Here is an 18,473-nt window from a genome sequence, read left to right on the forward strand (position 1 = left end):
ACAGTCGAGCGCTGCGTGCACCTCTTAGAAGAGAAGACAGGAGGGGTTTGAAGATTTGGGCCTGAATTCAGGAAGAAGGAAGGACGAAGGAATGTGGCAGCGGCTTCGCTAAAGATGCCTTTCCCTAGGGTTCCGGTAGATGATGAGGGGGAACGAGAGGCTGGACCAGGGTAACTGGCATTGTGATGACAACCACAATGTGGTCCTTCAGTCACATTTCCATCCTGCAGGAATAGCAGCCCAGTGCAGGGATGAGCTCACTGAGGGTTCTACATGCCCTGAGAGTCTTCTCCAGGGTATGTGCCTGTGACAATCCACTTTCTCAGGGGCAACCCAGGGAGCCCGCAGCCTACTTCCAGGTCCCGGGAAGTGAAGCTGCTGACACCTGTCTCAGGAAGGAGGAAACCTTGGCTCCTGTTTGGAAACAGAACCATGACTCCCCAGAGAAGGTCATGGCTAATGAGGACTCATTTGCTCTGGCCAAGGACCTGGGGCCAGGAGGTGGCCGGAACCGTGATGCACTTGCCTTACCCCCACAGTGGCAGCCAGGTGTGGATGTGGACTGGGGACAGTACCGATTTCTTATAGTTCGATTGTTTTCAATGAAGGCAGGTTGTTAGACGTCTGATTCTTCAGTTTGGAAAGTACAGCCACTACACTTACAACGAACGAAGGCCAGAAGCTGGGGAGACGACTCAACCGCATCGTGGGACTCCAAACACAAGCACTGGGTCCCACAAAGGGGTTCTAGGACTTTATTTAGGAAGTTGAAAGTATCTTATTAGGGCAGATATTTTAGCAGGAGGATGTTAGGATGTCACAGGCCCTTCCACAGTGGAAAGGAGTACATCTTTGTAAACACAGCACAGGGGCCCATCAGTCTTGATAAAAACAGACAGGCCTGATCCAGCAGCCCCACTCCTGCAAACTTATCCAAGGAAACAAAAACACTAACTCAAAAAGACATCTGTGCCCCGCCCCCAGTGTTCACTGCAGCAGGATGTACAATAGCCAAGACATGGACACAGCCTGGGTCCAGCCCATCGATGGATGATCATATATATATGTGTGTGTGTGTATACATACACACAATGGAATGTTATTCAGCTATAGAAAGAAGGACATCTTGTCATTTGCAACAACACGGATGGATGGACCTGGAGGGTATTATGCTAAGTCACATAAGTCAGACAGAGAAAGACAGGTATGATCTCACCTGTCTGTTGAATCTAAAAACAAAACCAACAAACACAAACCAGAGCTCTTAGACACAGAGGACAGATGCACGGTGGCCTCAGGTGGAGCGGGTAGGGAGGGTGAGCAAAATGGATGAAGGGGGTCAAAAGCTACAATCTTTCGGTTATAAAATAAATTAAGTCCTGGGGATGTCATGGAGCACAGGACTACTATAGTGAATAATACTGTATTGCATATTTGAAAGCCACCAAAAGAGTAAATCTTAAAAGTTCTCATGACAAGAAAAAAAAAAATTTGTAACCATGTACAGTGATGGATGCTAATGACGGTGGTGATCATTTTGCAACGTACACAAATATTGAATGATTAGGTTGTGCACCTGAAACTGACATAACCTTATTTGTCAATTATGCCTCAAATTAATACATAAATACATTCATTAATAAATAAAATGCCTGTTGGGTTTTGTATGACGTGCGTCACTGGTGACATTTACAAAGGTTGGTCCAGGCAATGCTTGATGGAGTTGCGTGGAAACTAAGTATAGACTCAGAGTGTAGATAATTATTTTAAGAGTTAGTCTATGAAGGGGGTTAACAAAAGAGAGACCGGCATGGGCAGCCTGCTCTCGAGAAGATGACGAGGAAAAAGAAGAAACTGGATGTCAGGTGTGTGGAGGGCAGGGTGCAGCCCAAACGGCGGGCAGGGTAAAGACAGACAAGTCACACTGGGATGCAGTCAGTGGGCCCGGACGCTACAGAGAGCAGGAGGGGAAGTCACAGAAGGGAAAGGACAAAAAAATGACAACAATGGCTCTTCTGTGATGATGGCTCAAGCCCCAAACTAGGACTATGTCCTTCTTCTGCAAGGTTGCTTTGCTTTTTGTCTTCTGGGAGAACCAGACCCAGACTGTGGCCGCCCAGGGGTCCGAGCCCCGTTCGGGGTCAGCATCAGGGCTCTGGGAGCTGCCTTTCCTGTTTTGCTCGCCCTGAGCACGTTTTATGCCCTCCTTGTTTCTCACCTCCTTCTGGTGTACGCTGCTTTGCTGTGATTCACGTGTCCCTGTGAGTGGCTATAAAGTCCTTCTGGTACAAGTGGAGTGCACGTTTTAAAATAGAAAGCCCCCAAGGCAGACACATACTGAGGCAGAAATAACAGAGAAAGCAAGGCGGAGTGAGGCGAGGGAATTCCAAGGAAGCCTTGAAAAACTAAAATCATCCAGTTTAGGGGAAACACCATTCAGCACAGAAATATGCGGTACAGGCAGCCTGTGTTCCATGCGTTAAAAAGGAATATGACAATGTGGGTAGGAAGAGCTGCGAGGTTGCATGTGACATACAGCTAAGATACAAACAGGTTGAGTTTGGGACTTTTTAGACTTCTTAGCCGGAGGACGAGAGTCCCGTGGAAGTGGGTTTACACACAAGGAAGGAAGATATAAATGTGAACAGAACAGGAGAAACACTGATTCTTGTCATCAGTCCACATGTGTCCACTTTCTCTCCAACCAAAAAGGAAACAGGGAAAAGTACAGCAGAATGTGACATGTGCCAAACAGGAGACGGTCAGCCGGGCAGAGATACTAAGATAGGGCTGGAGGAATGAAAAGGGGACTTTAAAAATAGGGAATAAGAAGAGAGAACTTAAAATGCACCTCAGATCCATTTGTTAGTTGCCTGGAACAGGCAATATGCACAGAAAGTGAAATGAACCGGTAGAGCAGATAGGACGCGGGCAGCAGGAAAAAGAGAAATTGGGAAAAATAAAATAAAATCTAGTATTTATGCCTGGATTAGAAGAAGTAGCCAAAATGAATTTCTTGAAAGCCAAGGGGTTTGGCAGCGGTTTTTAGAATCTATTCAAACAGCAGTTGGAGGGTAGGCGCTGCAGAATGCAAGACGGATATTCAGAGAGAGAAGCCTAGATCGTCTTACGAGACAAATTAAAGGTGTAAAAGAAATCCCTCGAAGGAAGGGGTATGCTCGAGGAGCCAAACTGGTGTCAAACCGGTGTCCCAGTGGCAGAGAGCAGAGCAAGTCTGGGAGCGAGGGGACCCATCGCTGCTGAGTTTGGGGCCTGCTGCCCGATCTTGGGTCGCCTGGGGTCTGTGTACCATGGTGGCATCTCAGAGGAAGGGGAACGGAGAAGTGCCAGGAGGTGAGGGGTGCTTGTGAGAGAGATGGAGGACATCAGAGACGGAGGCCACCAGCATGGCTGAGAGTGAGCCCTGCCAGGCGGATGTGGGATCCGGGGTGGGGACAGAGCTGACTGCAGCCAACTCCAGGCTTGTTACCGGACATGCCAAAGGTGGGATGGATGACGCCTGCCCCCTCCCCAGAACACTTCTGCTTCAAAACTCAATAAACCTTCAAGACAAATGACATAGCTTTTCCCTGCAAGATTGAAAAACTAGTGTGTGGGGCCCAGAGCTGGGACTCCCAGAGCCAAATCAAAACACAGGCTGCTCTCTCCCATGTCAAAGACATCCTTCCTCAGGCCATGTGAGTTCTTGGTCCCATTCCCTACAGCCTCCCTCTGCACCCCCGCGTCCCCAGGGAGGAGGGACCGCTCTCCCTGGTCAGCCTGACTCTCCTGTTGTGCAGGATCTGAGTACAGGGCTGACGCAGGTGAGAGAAACAGTCAGAGAAGGATGCCTGTGGACACTTCCAGAAAGCTGAACACAGCAGGCAACTCTCCCACGACCTCCTGTGCGGTGTTTTATACCACAGGTCAGCCTTTCCCGGCAAGCCTTCCTTCCTCATCGTCATGATCCCCCCTCCTCACTGGTGAGTCCTTAATCTTCCTCCCTGGTTCCCTCCTCTCCCTCTGACCCCAGACACGTGGGTGATCCTTGGGTGCTGTCTGCAGAGCTCTCCTCTTCTCATGCACGGACTCCCTTGGATACCAAAGAACCCACGGATGCTCAAGTCCCTTCCATAAAGTGGCATCAGACAATGGGCCCTCGGAACTGAAGGCTCCACGTGTGTGGATAAGGGGAGGGACTGCGTACCTTGGAGAGGAGGGAAGCGCACCGAGAAAGTGGGCAACAAACAAGCAGAAAATAGACTAAATGGGTGGGAGGTTTGGAAGTGCTGGTTAGGGGTCAAAAAGTAAGAGCTGAAGCAGCAGTTTCTGACGCCAACATCCGTATTCGTCTCATTTTTGTTCTAGTGATAATAATCAAAGTTAGCGTTTAAAGAGCATTTACGACACGCCAGGCACTGCACTGAAGGATTCACAAGCATGGACTTACAAATAAGTGAATCTGTGTTACAAACATTGGATACACTCTTAACTGCCCTGTTTGGCCGATGAGGCAGTTGAAAGTATTATTAAGAATATTTTACAGAGGTGGGCACAGAGGCTCAGAGGGAAGTCTCTCAGGCAAAGCTGGGCAGCTGGAAGTGGCAGATCTGGGACTCAGACCCAGGCCACTAACTGCGTGCTCCTGGGTTTCACGGTCCCCTGTAGAAGGTTAGTTCATCCAGGGGAATGACTGTGTCTCTTCTGTCTTGGCAACTCCAGTACCTAGCCCGGTGCCCAGCACACAAGAATCGCCCTTTAAACATCAGCTTAGACTTGGATCTACTCCATGAAATGTGTTTGTTGATTGAATAAGGGAGTGACCTAAGGAACAAACTAACATACAATGTTCTTGCAGGCTCGCTCCTCCAGGTTGGGGTCAGGGTTCCAGTGGCTGCGGGGTCTTTTGAGGATTTGTGAACAACCAGGAAATTCTGAATGGTGGTTTCTGTCTTCACCACGGGAGTGGAGAATTGACACACCACGTAGAACCAGGTCACAGTGTGGGGTTTTTTCACGCTTTGATGCTGAGAGAGCAGGGAAGAACCAAGAACCCAGCCAGTGGTGGGGGGTGGGGAGGGGCGGTGATTGGACACTAATGTGGAGGGAGGGTCTGCTCAAGAAAAAAATTGAAAACACAACACGGACAATCTGAAGACAGGACACTGGGGAAACACATGCAGAGCTGAAGATGCGCACGGTCTGGCAAAGGGAGCCTGGGGCTGAGGCTGATGGGGCTTGCAGTGGGAGTACAGAGCTCAGACAAAGCAGAGACACAGTGCAGACCGTCTCACCAGCGAGCAGCTGTGAGGGGTGGGGCCCTGGTGCTGGCTCTGGAAGCCCAGCACAGGAGGGATGGTCCTCTCCGCACAAGGATGCCCCGGCAGGGGCCCCGGCCGCTGGTATACTGAGCCCAAGAGCTTGAGGACCCCGTTGACCATAACTGGGAGGTATGGGTGGGGAAGGAAAAATGAAGGGAACAGGAGGGGAGTAGACAAGCTACAGTCCCCATGAAGGAAGAACGTGGCATCTTGTTAAAAGGCAGGAGGGAACAGCACAGAGGATGTGACCTAGGGGACAGGCAATTAGGGACAACAGAAATGCCAGAGCTTTGACATGTGCTCATGAGCTGGGGGAGAGGGGGTCGCAGGGGGAAAACCCGTCCCAGAGGGAAACAGGGTGAGGCAGAAGAAGTGGAAACAATGAAAACTGGAGAGTGTGGCGTTTGTAAGACGCTGGTACACGCTGCTCGGTGGAAAGGGCTGCCTTGGCTTTGGCGACAGGAGAACGGTGAACGCGGGTCATGTGTGAATACCACTCACACCCTGAAGAACCTGCGGAGAAGATAACCTGCAGCTGAGAGGAGAGGATGCCGGGTGTGGAATCTGAAAGACTGTAACTGAGCACCAGCTCAGCCCCTGGGGGCGAGGACCAGCCACTGTCCTCTCACTGCATCGGGGTCCTCACCGGGCAAGCGTGGTGACGGCCCGTTCCCACGATGGCCGTGAGCGCTGCATTAGGTCCCAGGGCAGCCACAACAAAGTACCACTAACTGGGGGGCTTAAAACAACAGAAATCGATCCTCACAGTTCTGGAGCCCAGAAATCCAAAATCAAGGTGTCACAGAGCCGCACTCCCTCCCAAGGCTCCTCTGTGCCCCCTTCAGCCTCTGGAGGCCCCAACTGGTCCTTGGTTTGTTCACGGCTGAAGCACTGCAATCCCCGCCCCGCCTTCATGTGTCCCCCCACCCCGTCTCTGTGCGTCCTCTCTTCTTCTTGTAAGGACACCAGTCATTGGATTTAGGGACCACTCTAAACCAGGATGCTCCCATCTCGAGACCCTTAACCAATTACATCTGCAAAGAACCTATTTCCAAATAAGGCCACATCCTGAGGTCCGTGGCGGCGGAGGAAGAGACTGTGGGGATAACGCTCAACCCGTCACAGGGGCCAAACAGCAGTGAAGCAAGATCACCAAGTAAATTCAAAGTATTTCCCACGCGCCTCTCCGTCTCCTCGTCCCTAAAAGGCCACTCTCCTAACAGGGCCTCTTCATGCACCTCTAGTGACTGCCTTGCCCACAGATAAAACCCAGCCCTCAGCCGGCACTGCAGGCTCCGGACGCTCTTCCCGGTCTCCGTGGCTGGAGTTTCCTCCCCCCTCCGCATGCCCCCCGTCCTGTGTTCCCAGCCAACCGACTCCCCTGAATCTTTACCACCCAGTTGAAACCCCTTCAGGGAACACTCTCAGATGACTCGAAGGTGGAGGGAGCCACTCACCAGCGTTGCTCTGCTGCTTTGTGTTTTTGATGTAGGCAGAGAACTTGGAGAAGATGTCGATGCCCGCTGTGTTGGACTCCCGGTGCTTCGTGGCCAGTCTGGGGTACCTGGAATGGAAGACCAGTGTTCTAGGGTCAGCGAGAACCTGGAGGTCCTTTAAGGGAGAGCCTGTTTCCATCCCAGCAAGCTACACTCCTGCTTCTAGCTGCATCTACAAATCTTTGGGGGTTTTTTCCAACCCATTCTATGGGGAGGGTGGGCACTCGCAGCCCAAGTTCAATAACAGAGGAAAACAGAGTCCAGTGAGGTGAGACCTGCCTGGGGGACACAGTCTATGAGCAGAGAATCAGAACACCACTCGGAGGGCCCAGGGTGTGTCCTCTTCCTGGGACCCCTGACAACGATGCAGCCGTGCACAGACCTCAGTCAAAATTCTGAGTGAGTTTGCTCTGTACCAGGTGGGGTCCCTGATGTTTCCCCAACCCACGCTGAAATAACTCTCCCCTGCCACGCCTGCGATTGTCATCCTAGCTGCGTGGAGCTAATTCTGTGAGCAAGGAGGTGCTAGGCACCTTGTCACTGAGACCTCAAAACCATTTCTCTGAAGGAAGAGTACCCACAGTCCTCTTTTGAAATATTCTTATTTGTGTGCAGGAGTAAAATGTGGAAGCTACCAGGCTCCATCGGCAGGATGAGTGTTTTCAATGGTTTTATTTCCAGGCATGGAGATAGATTTGCCATGACCCAGCCCCTCCCTCTCACACATTCTTCCATTTTGAAGCCAGAAGAATATAACAAGCAAACAGGGGTTAAGACTGTTTCCTACTGGCCTTGAGACTGAACAAGGTACCCTGGCTTGTGTGAGAATCTTTGTTTTTGGTCCCACTGGCACCATCAAAACGAGCCATTCTAATTTAAAAAAAAATTATTTCGTAAGCATTTTATGTAGATGACCAGGCAAGGGAGGGAGGAGATGAGGGACAATTGTTTGGTTGTATTATCATCAAGTACGTGGACCTTTGTGGTCCTTGGGTGAAGAGCTGTGGACTGCAAGTCATTTGGCTGCTTTATGTTTACATAGTTTAAAAAAAATTTTTTTTGCTTTAATGTTTTAAATAACTTGACCCAAAAAGCCTTTAACAATTATTTGTTGCTCTTTTTTTTTTTTTTTTTTTTTTTGCTCCCCCACTGACCCATTAGCTAGGACTGCCCACTTTTGGGCCATGTGAGCTTTCATTCATTCTGTTTAATTTCAGATATTGCCTCGGACGAGTCCTCAGAAGGTCACTAGGCCCAGCCCTCTGCCCTCAGAGGCATTATCATCCTCATTTTGCAAGGAAGCGATTGGACACCAGAGAGGTTAAATGACTATCTGAGGCCCCATATAATGAACAGTGGAAGGACCTGGAGAACCCGGTTTCTGGGTGCTGGAGCAGTGGTCTTCCCACACCATCACTTCTCCCGTATCAGCAAAAGCTAACTTGTACTGAGTCCCTACTCTGTGCCAGACACTTGCTCTGACCCCTTTACGTGGATTCATCGTTTATTCCTCACAATTCCACTGGTGCTGTCATTAGTCTTATTTCCCACCAGAGACAAAAGAGGCACAGAGAATTTAAGCATTTTGTCTCTGCTCAAGCAGCCACGTGGCAGAGCCTGAAGTCCAACCCAGGCAGTTTTCACTCTGGAAGCCTAGCTCTTAAGTTCCATGTCCTGTGGCCTCCCGTGGACTCCACAGTTCCCTCAAAGCCCCCACACACTCCCCAGGGCGGTGCTGAGCACCATGGAGGAACTCTCTCCGTCCACCAGGAGGGGGCGCTCTGCACAGGTCTGCACACATCTTTTCCGGAATATACTGGGGATCCAATCACCAATTCATCTGCTCTGACTGTGGACACAAAGCAAGGGTTCCTGTAAGACGCCTGGTAGTCTTCCAAGACACGAGATTTTAGGATCATCCTTCCCTATTTTGGCCTTCTCCCACAGAATCTGACATGCTCTCAGGGTTGAATGCCTTAAATTATTATTAACATATACCCAGTACTCCTTGTTTTTGCTCAATAAGGTAATAATGTAAAGAGAGAGGGCCCTAGAAAGTGCATTTTTCATTTGGGTTTGTTGGGATTTTTCTTTTTTAATTTATGCCATCATTTGATCAGACTTGCAGTTAATCTGACCATTTCTTCATGATCTGCGTGGGTCAAACACGAGCAGGCGGTTATCAAATCCAAGAAGGGCGACAAAGGGCCATGTATTCAGGGGAACCATGGTAGTACCATCCTGTTTTCTAAGCACTATGAGTCATTGAGACTTGACTTTAGCATAACATCCCATTTGAAGGTTGTCCTTGTGGAACATGCGTCTTCAAATATCAGTTTCAGGGATCCTGGTACCTAGACTTGGGGCAGGTACTGTATAGGATGCTAATAAGTGCACTCATTTTAGCTCCATATGTACACTATATTTTTAAACATGCAAATAAGTGGGCTCCAGGGTACATTTTGTTTCTCTAAAAGGTTAGCAAATAATGTTCCATTTATAGAAACATCTTTGAAATAATATTGCAATGTGACCTGGTGACAAATCAAAGAGATGGGGAATTTCTCTAACTCAGGGGTGAGCAAGCTATGGCCTGGGGGCTAAATCCAGCCCATTGGTTTATATACGTCATGTGAGCCACCAATAGTTTTTCCACTTTTAAATGATTGAAAAGATCTAAAAAGGATGTTATCTTGTGACATGTGAAAATGATATGAAATTTGAATTTCTGTATTCACAAATAAAATTTTATTGCAACACAGCCACATCCACCTACTTACGGATTGTCTGTGTCTGCTTTGACTCTACAAGAACGGAGTTGTGACTGAGGCTTTACCACCCACGATGTCAAAAATGCTATGTGGCTCTTTCCAGAAAAGTGTGCCAACCCCTGTTCTAATGAAAAAATTTCTCCACTCTGTTTTAAGATATCATATTTCAAATGCATTCATCCTAGATATGGACTTAAGCTTCATTCTGGGAAGTAAAACAGTTGGTTTCTCATCAAAATATTTTTTTATTTTTTTGTAAATAGTATAGCAAAAGAAGTAAGGTATGGTTGCAGATGGAAGTGCTCTGACTGGCTCAAAGTCCCAACCGACGTCTCACTGACTAGCCACAGGCCACCATGCCACCCAACAAAAGGACCCCATGCAATTAAACTACCGTGCAGTAAGCACCTACGAGGGGCCAAGCCCTGTCCCCTGCATTGCGTACACATCAGAGAAAAAGAGAGATGGTCCTCCCATCCCCACGGAGTGACCTCTGCTGATTCCAGGGGCTCTCCTATCAGCTTGAGTGTTGACCCTCTGTTTTCTAATGATCTGAAAAGTGGAAGGACATCGTCCCCTCTGTCCCTTCTCCATTATTCCTGCTTCCTCCCCTCATAAACCCTCCCTGGAGAAGCAGAGTAATGCTTCTGACTCTTCTGATCCTGTGTGCTTGCCTCGTCTTGCCCCTGCTACGTAAACACATGATCCTTGGAGGTGGGTGAGGGCTGGCTTATTCATTAAAAAGACACCCACTGGGATCTGTGGATTTAAGGCCTAAGATCACCAACTAGCCTTATGATTGCACTTGGGAGACAGTCACAAAAGAGGCATTGACCTGTCCTAACTCTCCAAGCTGCTATTTAAGGAGCTCTGACTCTGTCATGCACTAAGGTAAGTCGTATTATCTTCGACAATGTCCCTCAAGATCAACATGATGGTCATCATTTTATAGATGTGGGAATTAAAGTTCAGAGAGGTTTTGAGTAATTTACCTGCAGCAGAGACCACTCATGCTCATTAAATATCCAGGTGCTTCCCTGTATTTCCCAGCCCCTCCCTCTCAGTTAGATCAGGGTCATGTGACTGGGTTCTGGCCAATAGGATGGGAGTGAAGTGATGTAACCACCCAGAGCCTTGGGCCCTAAAAACATTTTGTATCATCTCTCTCCTTCTTTCCCTGATGAATGAGTCTTGGAGGAAATGTATTTCAAAAGCTACAAGATGGAAGAGGGCCACACTACCCACTCAGACTTGCCCGAGTGAGAAATAAATTCGTATTCTGTTAAAATACTGCGATTTTGGGGGCCAGTTTGTTACTACAGTGTAGCGCCACCTAGTGGTACAGATTAGAACCAAAACATTCTGACTCCAAAGCCCAGACTGTCAGCTGCCATGTCTTCCTGTCACTGATGCCAAGGCTGCTTCTCCACCTCCCACATGGTTAGAAGAACCTTCATGCCTTCTACTATTGTGACATATCTATAGATATTTTTTTAAATAATGAGTTCAAAGTGGCTTCCAATCTGGCAGAGTTCAGAACCCTGTTAACACTTGCTTAATAGCTGGCTGACTAAATGACATGCCATGTAATTAGACTTTCTCAGTTCACCTCCCCTCTCCCTCCGAAATTTTTGTAACTGTTTATTTTATTTTATTTTTAAATTAGAGGCTATTTTTTAATCAGAAATGCTCACCAACCAGCTCTGAGGAAAGCACTTTTAAAAACTCATGGAGTCACTGAACTTCTGCAGAAAGGCATCTTAGAGACCATGTGGTTGCAGAGATGAGGACATGGGGAGGGTCTGAGGGGGAGAGAGGCTTGGCCAACGTCACCCAACAAGCGCTGGGTAGAAAGGTGACCAGACTTTGGCTTCATGACTCTCAGTTCTGAATTCGACTAACTCTGGCCAGTCCACGAGGAAGAAAGGGAAAGGCCGGCGTGTGGATGAAAATTCTGACGCTTCCCTGTGGAGCATTAGCTGGGCCAGTCGGAGGAGAGGAAGTTAGTCTCATTTAGAAACTCCGTGAGACTTTCTGGATTCCTCGTTTTGACACCAAATGCTTTGTGCGACCAAAAGTGATCTTTAAAAAAAAAATTGTCGGAGCATTTGTATGTGTTTTTTCTTTTTCCTTTGAAAAATAAAGCTAAGGGGAAAAAGGCTCCCACAATTTCTTGGCTGTCTGGCAGCTTTTACAAACAGCGGCGTGATGAGAAACATATGCAGACCAGCGTCCGGTGAACAGTTACGGGGGTTTTGCTGCCCCCTAGAGAACCCGAAGGCCAGCCTGCACTCCTCCGGGGGCCTGGGGACACGGGCCACCCCACCGACCTCCCAGCTAGAGTCAGTGGGAAGCCAGCCGAGGCTGGTGGCTTGCTGTAGGCAGAACAGCAGGTGTCCCTTTGTGGGGCTGAGACACTGGCTTGCTGACCTTTCCTGGGAGGTAACTGAGGTAGCTGCCCCAGTCTGACCCACACTGAAGCATCTAAGGGACACTCCCGGGGGCTCCACAATGGTCGTGGTCCACCACCAGGGCCCCACCTCGGTAGCCCTCTGGAGTTGTGCATTTTCACAGTTTTGAGGTTCTGCTACCCGGGCATGGCAGATCCTAGGGTCACTGGCTCGGCAGGAGTGCACTTAATAAAACGTCCTACACGCAACTGCAGTCCAGAGGGAGCTGGGCCAGACCAAGCAGAGCTCGGACAGGCGATGTGGGTGGAGAGGGCGAGAGGAGGCGGTGTCTCTGCTCAGCCCGATTTGGGTCATGGCAAGTTTCCAGAATCTGATGAAACGGTGATGAATCTGATGACGGCCCTCCTCCGGAAAAATCTACCTGTGCACGTGGATATACGTATACAGTTCCGGGGTCTCACGGACCCCCTTGGTCCTGCTGTGGGTGTAGATTGGAGAGCCTTGAGTTAAAGAAACAGCCCCCAAAGAGCACAGCTGGGTGGGGGTGGAGGGAGCCCGGCTAAGATGGGCGTGAAGGGTCAGCCTCTCACGGGGGAGGGAAGTGAGGCCAAGACCAGAGAAGGAGCTGGTTCAAAGCAGCACAGAGCATCGCTGGCAGAGCCCGGAGTGGACCCCAGGCCTCCATCCACTGGACTGGCTCCGCACTGTTTCAGTCCCCCATTTCCTGTGGCCTCGACGGAGGCAGGCACTCCTGAGGGGAGATATCACTTCTAGAAGGGAAAATGTTAACTTCACTGTGGACTTGCCCTTCGGGGTCTCCCAGGCAAAGTCGAAACTCTATTTAGTTCTTGAAAACAGCATTCATTTTCTGCTGTGGGATTTCAAACTTAGAGTCAGCAATGAGGTTGTGTATTAGCAGGTACCAACTCTTGGAGTTGGACTTGGTGGAGCAGCCTTGAGACTGGCAGCCCTTTGGGGGTGGGGAGGGGGCTCTGAGACTCTCTCTTCAGAAAGAGGGTCCTGTGCTCTGGATGGATAAGGCTCCTTTGGAAACCTGCCCCCCTGAACGCAAACGCTGGGCTTTTGCAGACCCGACACAGACCCCTCCCTGACATTAGCCCCGGAAACAAGCAGCTCCTTACTTTTTGGGAGTCAAAGTCTCCTCCAGGAACTCCTCGATCTTATTGACGTCCGTCTTCACATCCCCATTGAAGGTCAGGAAGGGCGGATGGGTGCCCGGGGCGAGGTTGTGCAGGTCGGCTGGTTTTCTGTGGAGAGAGCAAGGTTCAGGGGGTGGCTGACGCCAGGGTACTTCGTGGTCAGGCAGACCTGGGATGGGCGGTCCTTTAGGCTCCCTGTGCTGCCCTACAAGCCTGTCAGCAAGAGCAGACCCAGTGCGAGGTGTGGGGCAGGGGAGGCTGGAGAAGGTTCTGGAAGGATGTGGTGTGACACAGGAAATCCATCCAGTGGAAGTCAGTGAGAAGAGCAAGCCAAGACGACAGAGTTGAGTGAGACTGAAAAGGCAGATGGTGATCACAGGTGACCATCTAAACCAGTGCCAAGCTTCCCTCCGAGATACCCAGGGCAGAGGTTGGGGTTTGCTTTCAAAGTTCCCTTCACCAATTAGCTTAACAAAAACGCACCAGGCAGCACCCCAAACTTTAAATGTTAATGAATCCAGTCACACTCTTCCATTAAGAACTAGCTTCTGTGGTCGTGCAACTGAAGGAAAGTGACCTTGTATTTGATGTGGGACCCTGTCCACGTCCAAGGGTGGGCTGATGTGCTTATCAGCAGGTGAGAAGTCAGGGGCAAGGAAGGGGCAGAGGGAGGGAAGACAGGTGGGGGCGGGAGGGCGGGGGTCAGGGGGAGGGCCGCCCTGAGGAGAGGGAGGAGGAGGAGTGATGGAGACTCCCGAGGCTGGGCTGGAACATCAGAGTCACCTTAAACGCTCTCTCTGAGAATGCAACACGCCTTGTGGGAGGCAGGCATGGAGAACATGGGATGGAGGAACCGAAAAAGTGTAAACAACGGGGAGGGGAAGAGGAGTCTGTAATGCAACAAATTCCTGGCATAATCGGCTTGGGAGGGGAAGAGAGGAATTTCAATGAAGGTGCCGCTCCCACACTCCCAGTCCTTGCCCAAACACACGCACTCTCCAGCTGTCTTCTGCAGCACTTGGAACTCCTCAGACCATCGACTCCGAAAGCATTTCTGAAATCTCATTTCCTTAGTCCCTGTGTTTACTCTGTGTGTGTCTCTCCTTTCAGGCAATGAGAGGACATTCTTCACCTTCTTCTGGTTTTCAGAGCTGACACGAGGCAGCAACACTTGGCTTCTCAGCGGGGAGGGAAAATCTGTACTGATTTTGTTTTTCAGCAATTAGCTCTCTGTGGCTTAAAGATCCAGAAGTGATGATTTCTTTCTATGATTCGACGGAACTGTGGCCTCCGGAGCCTGGCATCCATGGGAAGGATGCGTCTGGTCGCCGAAGCCCAGCTGGTGTGGCTGATGGAACTGGTCAGGGGTGGCCCTCTCTCTCTCTGTTGACCCTCATCAGCATTTACGACATTATACAACGAGAGCTTAATTCCATCTTGCCAGGTCTACCGTACAAATCACGTCATGCGTATCAGTCCCCTTTCCCTGGCTGCACGGTCCCTGGCTGCACGGCCAGCTCCGTCAGGGCACCAGGATGCTGAGAAGAGCTCTAGCGAGGCGTCTGCAAGTGCGGCCCCTGCCCGCCTCCCCGGGTCCCCACACTAACTCTATAAACACGGCACCACGCCCATCTCCACGCTCCAGATGAGGAAACCGGCTCAGCAAAGAGAAGTACCTTGTTTGAGGCCCCTCAGCCAGTCAACGGAGGCGCCAGGGTAAGAAATCAGTTTTCCTAGGAACTGCTAAACTTCACGGTCGTACATTTTTAAAAATTCCTTAAATATATATACATCTGTATATAATTTTTCTTTCAGGAAGAATGTCTCCTTATGCATAAAAGTGGAGTCGTGTGCTTGCCTAGTCTACCTGGACGGGTGCTGGCAGGCTCGGCCGTGATGACGGACAGGAAAGGGCATCGTAAGCATCTGGGGGCTGCTGGGGTGGCTCCCTCTCCCAGTCTGATCTCCAGCCAAACACGGGAGCACACCTGCACCCAAACTCCTCCAAAACCCGCCTTTCTCCACGGAAAAAGGCCAGTCTGTCCATCCGTGTGAAAGTCTGCTTGCCGTGCGGGTCACAGACAATGACTGTGTGTTCATTCATTTGACGGAGATTAGCTGGGGCCCCCGAGTGAATGAACGAGCTGCTAGGGAGGAGACAAAGAAACTTAAAACCCGATCTTACCACACGCCCGTGAGGGATTCAAGGTCTCACCTGTACGACAAAATAAACTTCATCACTGATGTGTCTTGAAGGGCATGGCATTTGAACCGAGGAGACCAACCGGGTTTTTTTTGTGGCAGCCTCTCCCTCGGTGGGCACCTTGAACAAGTCATTTAAATGTGTCCATCTCAGTTTCCTTGTATAGAACGAAGAAATAAGAGCTCCTTCACAGGGTGATATGCTCTGTGATCTTTTATGGGAAAGCGCTCACCAGTTGTAAAGCACTCGGCTTGTAGATCCCGTAACTTGATGAGATGTGAAGTGGTGAAGCCGGGCAGCGTGGACCACAGGGGCCGGGTGAGTGTGGAGGGCAGGTGGAGTGATGGATGCACCTGAGAGTGGTGGGGTGGGAAGGGGGGCTTCACTGGGGAGAGGGCTGGAGCAGCAGCTGGGGGCTGGGCACCCTCTCTCCATTTAGGAAAGACCAAGAGCCTCCCTGAAGCAGAAGCAGCCTCCCAGGGAACAGGAGACCAGAGGCACCAGAGCAGCAGAGAGAAGTCCAACCTGACAGAGGCGGGTGAGTCCTGGTGAGAAGTGTCAGGACATAATGTTGGGAAGAAGCAAGCAAAAGACAAGGAGGGCTGCTGGTGCACTCTGCCCTGAGTGATGAGAAGTGTCAGAAGGTTTTCTGAGCAGGGGAAGTCACATGATTAAAGGATTATTTTAGGAAAAATACCCTTATGATAATATAAAGGATGGATGTGAGAGAGACAGACAGACAGACAGATAGACAGACATAGAGAAAGAGAGAGGACCTGGAAGGCTGAACAGTAGTAACTCTCTACCCTGGCCTCGAATCCAGAGCTCTCACACTAAAGTTCTAAAGATGGGAACAGCCTGGATCCCAACTCCCTGGAAACTTGGACTTTCACACCTGAAGTCCCCCTGGGGTCGCCCAGGATGGGGGCACAAGTATGACCAGGACAGCTCACTCCTGGATCTTCAGGTGTCCGTCCCAGACACTCTCAGCTGCAACATCCACTGCCCGTTGCCTCCTCTTCCCTTGCCAATCGGGACTTGCTCCTCAGGACAGCGAAATGCTCTGTCCCAAGTGTGATCCTCGCTTTTGAATCCCCCCTTGTAACTGGGGGTCTGGCCAGCGAGGGGTGTGTGAGCGGGTAGCTGCTGGGAGCCACGGGAAGGTTGTCGCCCTCCCTCATGGAAGATCCTCTGTTCCTGCAGCAGCACGTATCCCTCAAGAACGCAGCACCCTTTACCTTTTCAGATCCACGGTGGTGACGTTGAACACAACTCCTTTCAGCCAGAGGATCATGAAGAGGCGCTGAGAGAAGGGGCAGTTGCCGATGCTCTCTCCATCGACGCCAGCCTAGAAAGAAAAGCGGCAGAGTCCCGGGTCGGCTTGGGCACGTCAGCAGGAAGGAATGCAGGATTACTAACACCCAGACCCCGATCCGACAAGAACAGACTAAATCCATGCCCCAGCCTTACCTGAAAGGGCAGTGGCCCTCTGTGATTTGTCGTTGTCCTCCTAATGTTCGTGCAGGGCGATGCCTGGCACAGGGTAAGGGCTCAGTAAATAGGTGCTGAACTGAACGTGAACCTCCAGCATGGTGATTATGGGGAATCTGAAACCATGGAACCCCAGCATCCCAAGGTGGAAAGAAACCTTTGACATCACATCGTCTAACACAAATGATGTCAGACCACCAACTTCTATACCCCCAAGGGATCGTCTAGTCTATGCTTAAATAGCCCCACTCACCAGCAATTTAAAGCCCTCAAACAGTCCATTCTGAGGACAATTCTAACCATGAGAAATGCTTTTCTTTGGCTATACCTTGCCAAAGTACATTCCTCTGGAGTTTACCTTCTTCTACACTTTGCTCTTTGCTCCATGAGGATGTCATGAGTACAGATCCTCAGACTTTAATCCTACCGCTTTATATCTAGACCCTTCATCAGGCTCAAGATGTCAATCAATACCCCACTTCATTCTGACTACTACTTCACCTTCAGTGTCAATAAACTAGTCATTTGTAAAAGTATCCTTTTACACAACAAATATATATTGACCATCAATTCATTGTGTGCAAGGCACTGGAGTTAATTACACAGGGGATTAAAAAAAATGCATTTACTCAGGAGCTTGCAGTCTTCTGCAGGGGTGATAAGCAGGAACACAGGTGACCATGACAGACAGCATTACTGAGGGGCTGCATCCTGCTACCCCCACTGCCTTCCCCTTTTCAGCACCCTCCTCAAAGAGCGTGTGTGTGTGTGTGTGTGTGTGTGTGTGTGTGTGTCTGAAAGGCAAGCCTCTCTTTACCTCGGAGTGGGCTAGAGACCTGCATTTTATAAAGAATACATTTTCAGCAAACACATGAATGAACAAAATGATTAGAGAACTGATCTCTGTATAATTTACTCCCACTGAGTGGTATCCTGGCCTTGAAATGGGATTTGGAGGGAGAAACCACCCACTCGCTCTCGTTTGCTGTTGGCTCCCCTGGAAACCGAGGCCCCATCAGGACGGGCTCCACTGCCAGGGAGGGGACGGGAAGGGAAGACACCCCCAGTCTTGCTCGCGAAGCTGCTAACAATGCAGCCAACATCCTGGAATGGGGGCTTACTAAGATTTCTCTCTTTCGCTTTTTTCTCTTTTATTGAAAGAGAAGGAGAAAAATACTACACTCCAAGCTGCACAAAGTGTTTTTCCCCTTGGGGTTTGTGTGCCGAGGGGTTCGGGTGGGGAGGCAGTGATGCCTTCTTTCTGTCATACACGAGCGCCTCATGGTGTGCTCATTTCTGCCTTGCCACGCGCTCCCCGCAGTGGCTCAGGTTTATAGTGGAGAACTGGCGCCTTTGGCGGCATCGCTTGTGGGTGATTGCTATGAAATTACAGTTATTTTACCTCTCTCTTAACTACACGGAAAGCGCCATCCCTATTCAGTTCTCCCTTTTCCTCAGGGCTGGAAACAGACGCAGCCTGAGTGCCTGAGACACCACGGGCTCCGTTACGTAAAATCAGAAAGGTGGAGGGCACGGTGCGGCCACACCTGCCCACAGAGCTAAGGTTACGGATAAAGCCACACTCGGACAGGTGACTATTAATTTAATAACAGCTTGGTG

The 18,473-nt window shown here is 50.1% G+C and overlaps 1 protein-coding gene across 4 annotated transcripts in view; it reads right to left on the bottom strand.

The window, feature by feature from the left end:
- CLIC5 (chloride intracellular channel 5) overlaps positions 1–18,473 on the bottom strand; it is a 152,270-nt gene that overhangs the window by 26,725 nt on the left and 107,072 nt on the right. For all 4 annotated transcript variants that reach the window (XM_064476552.1, XM_031434599.2, XM_064476553.1 and 1 more), the window contains 3 exons: positions 16,601–16,710; positions 13,142–13,267; positions 6,779–6,885 (listed from right to left, as the gene is read on the bottom strand). In XM_064476552.1, coding sequence (XP_064332622.1) covers positions 6,779–6,885; positions 13,142–13,267; positions 16,601–16,710 — 343 coding nt within the window. The remainder of the gene's footprint in view (positions 1–6,778; positions 6,886–13,141; positions 13,268–16,600; positions 16,711–18,473) is intronic.

Source organism: Camelus dromedarius, chromosome 19 (genome assembly GCF_036321535.1).
Source record: "Camelus dromedarius isolate mCamDro1 chromosome 19, mCamDro1.pat, whole genome shotgun sequence".
Lineage (NCBI taxonomy): Eukaryota > Metazoa > Chordata > Mammalia > Artiodactyla > Camelidae > Camelus > Camelus dromedarius.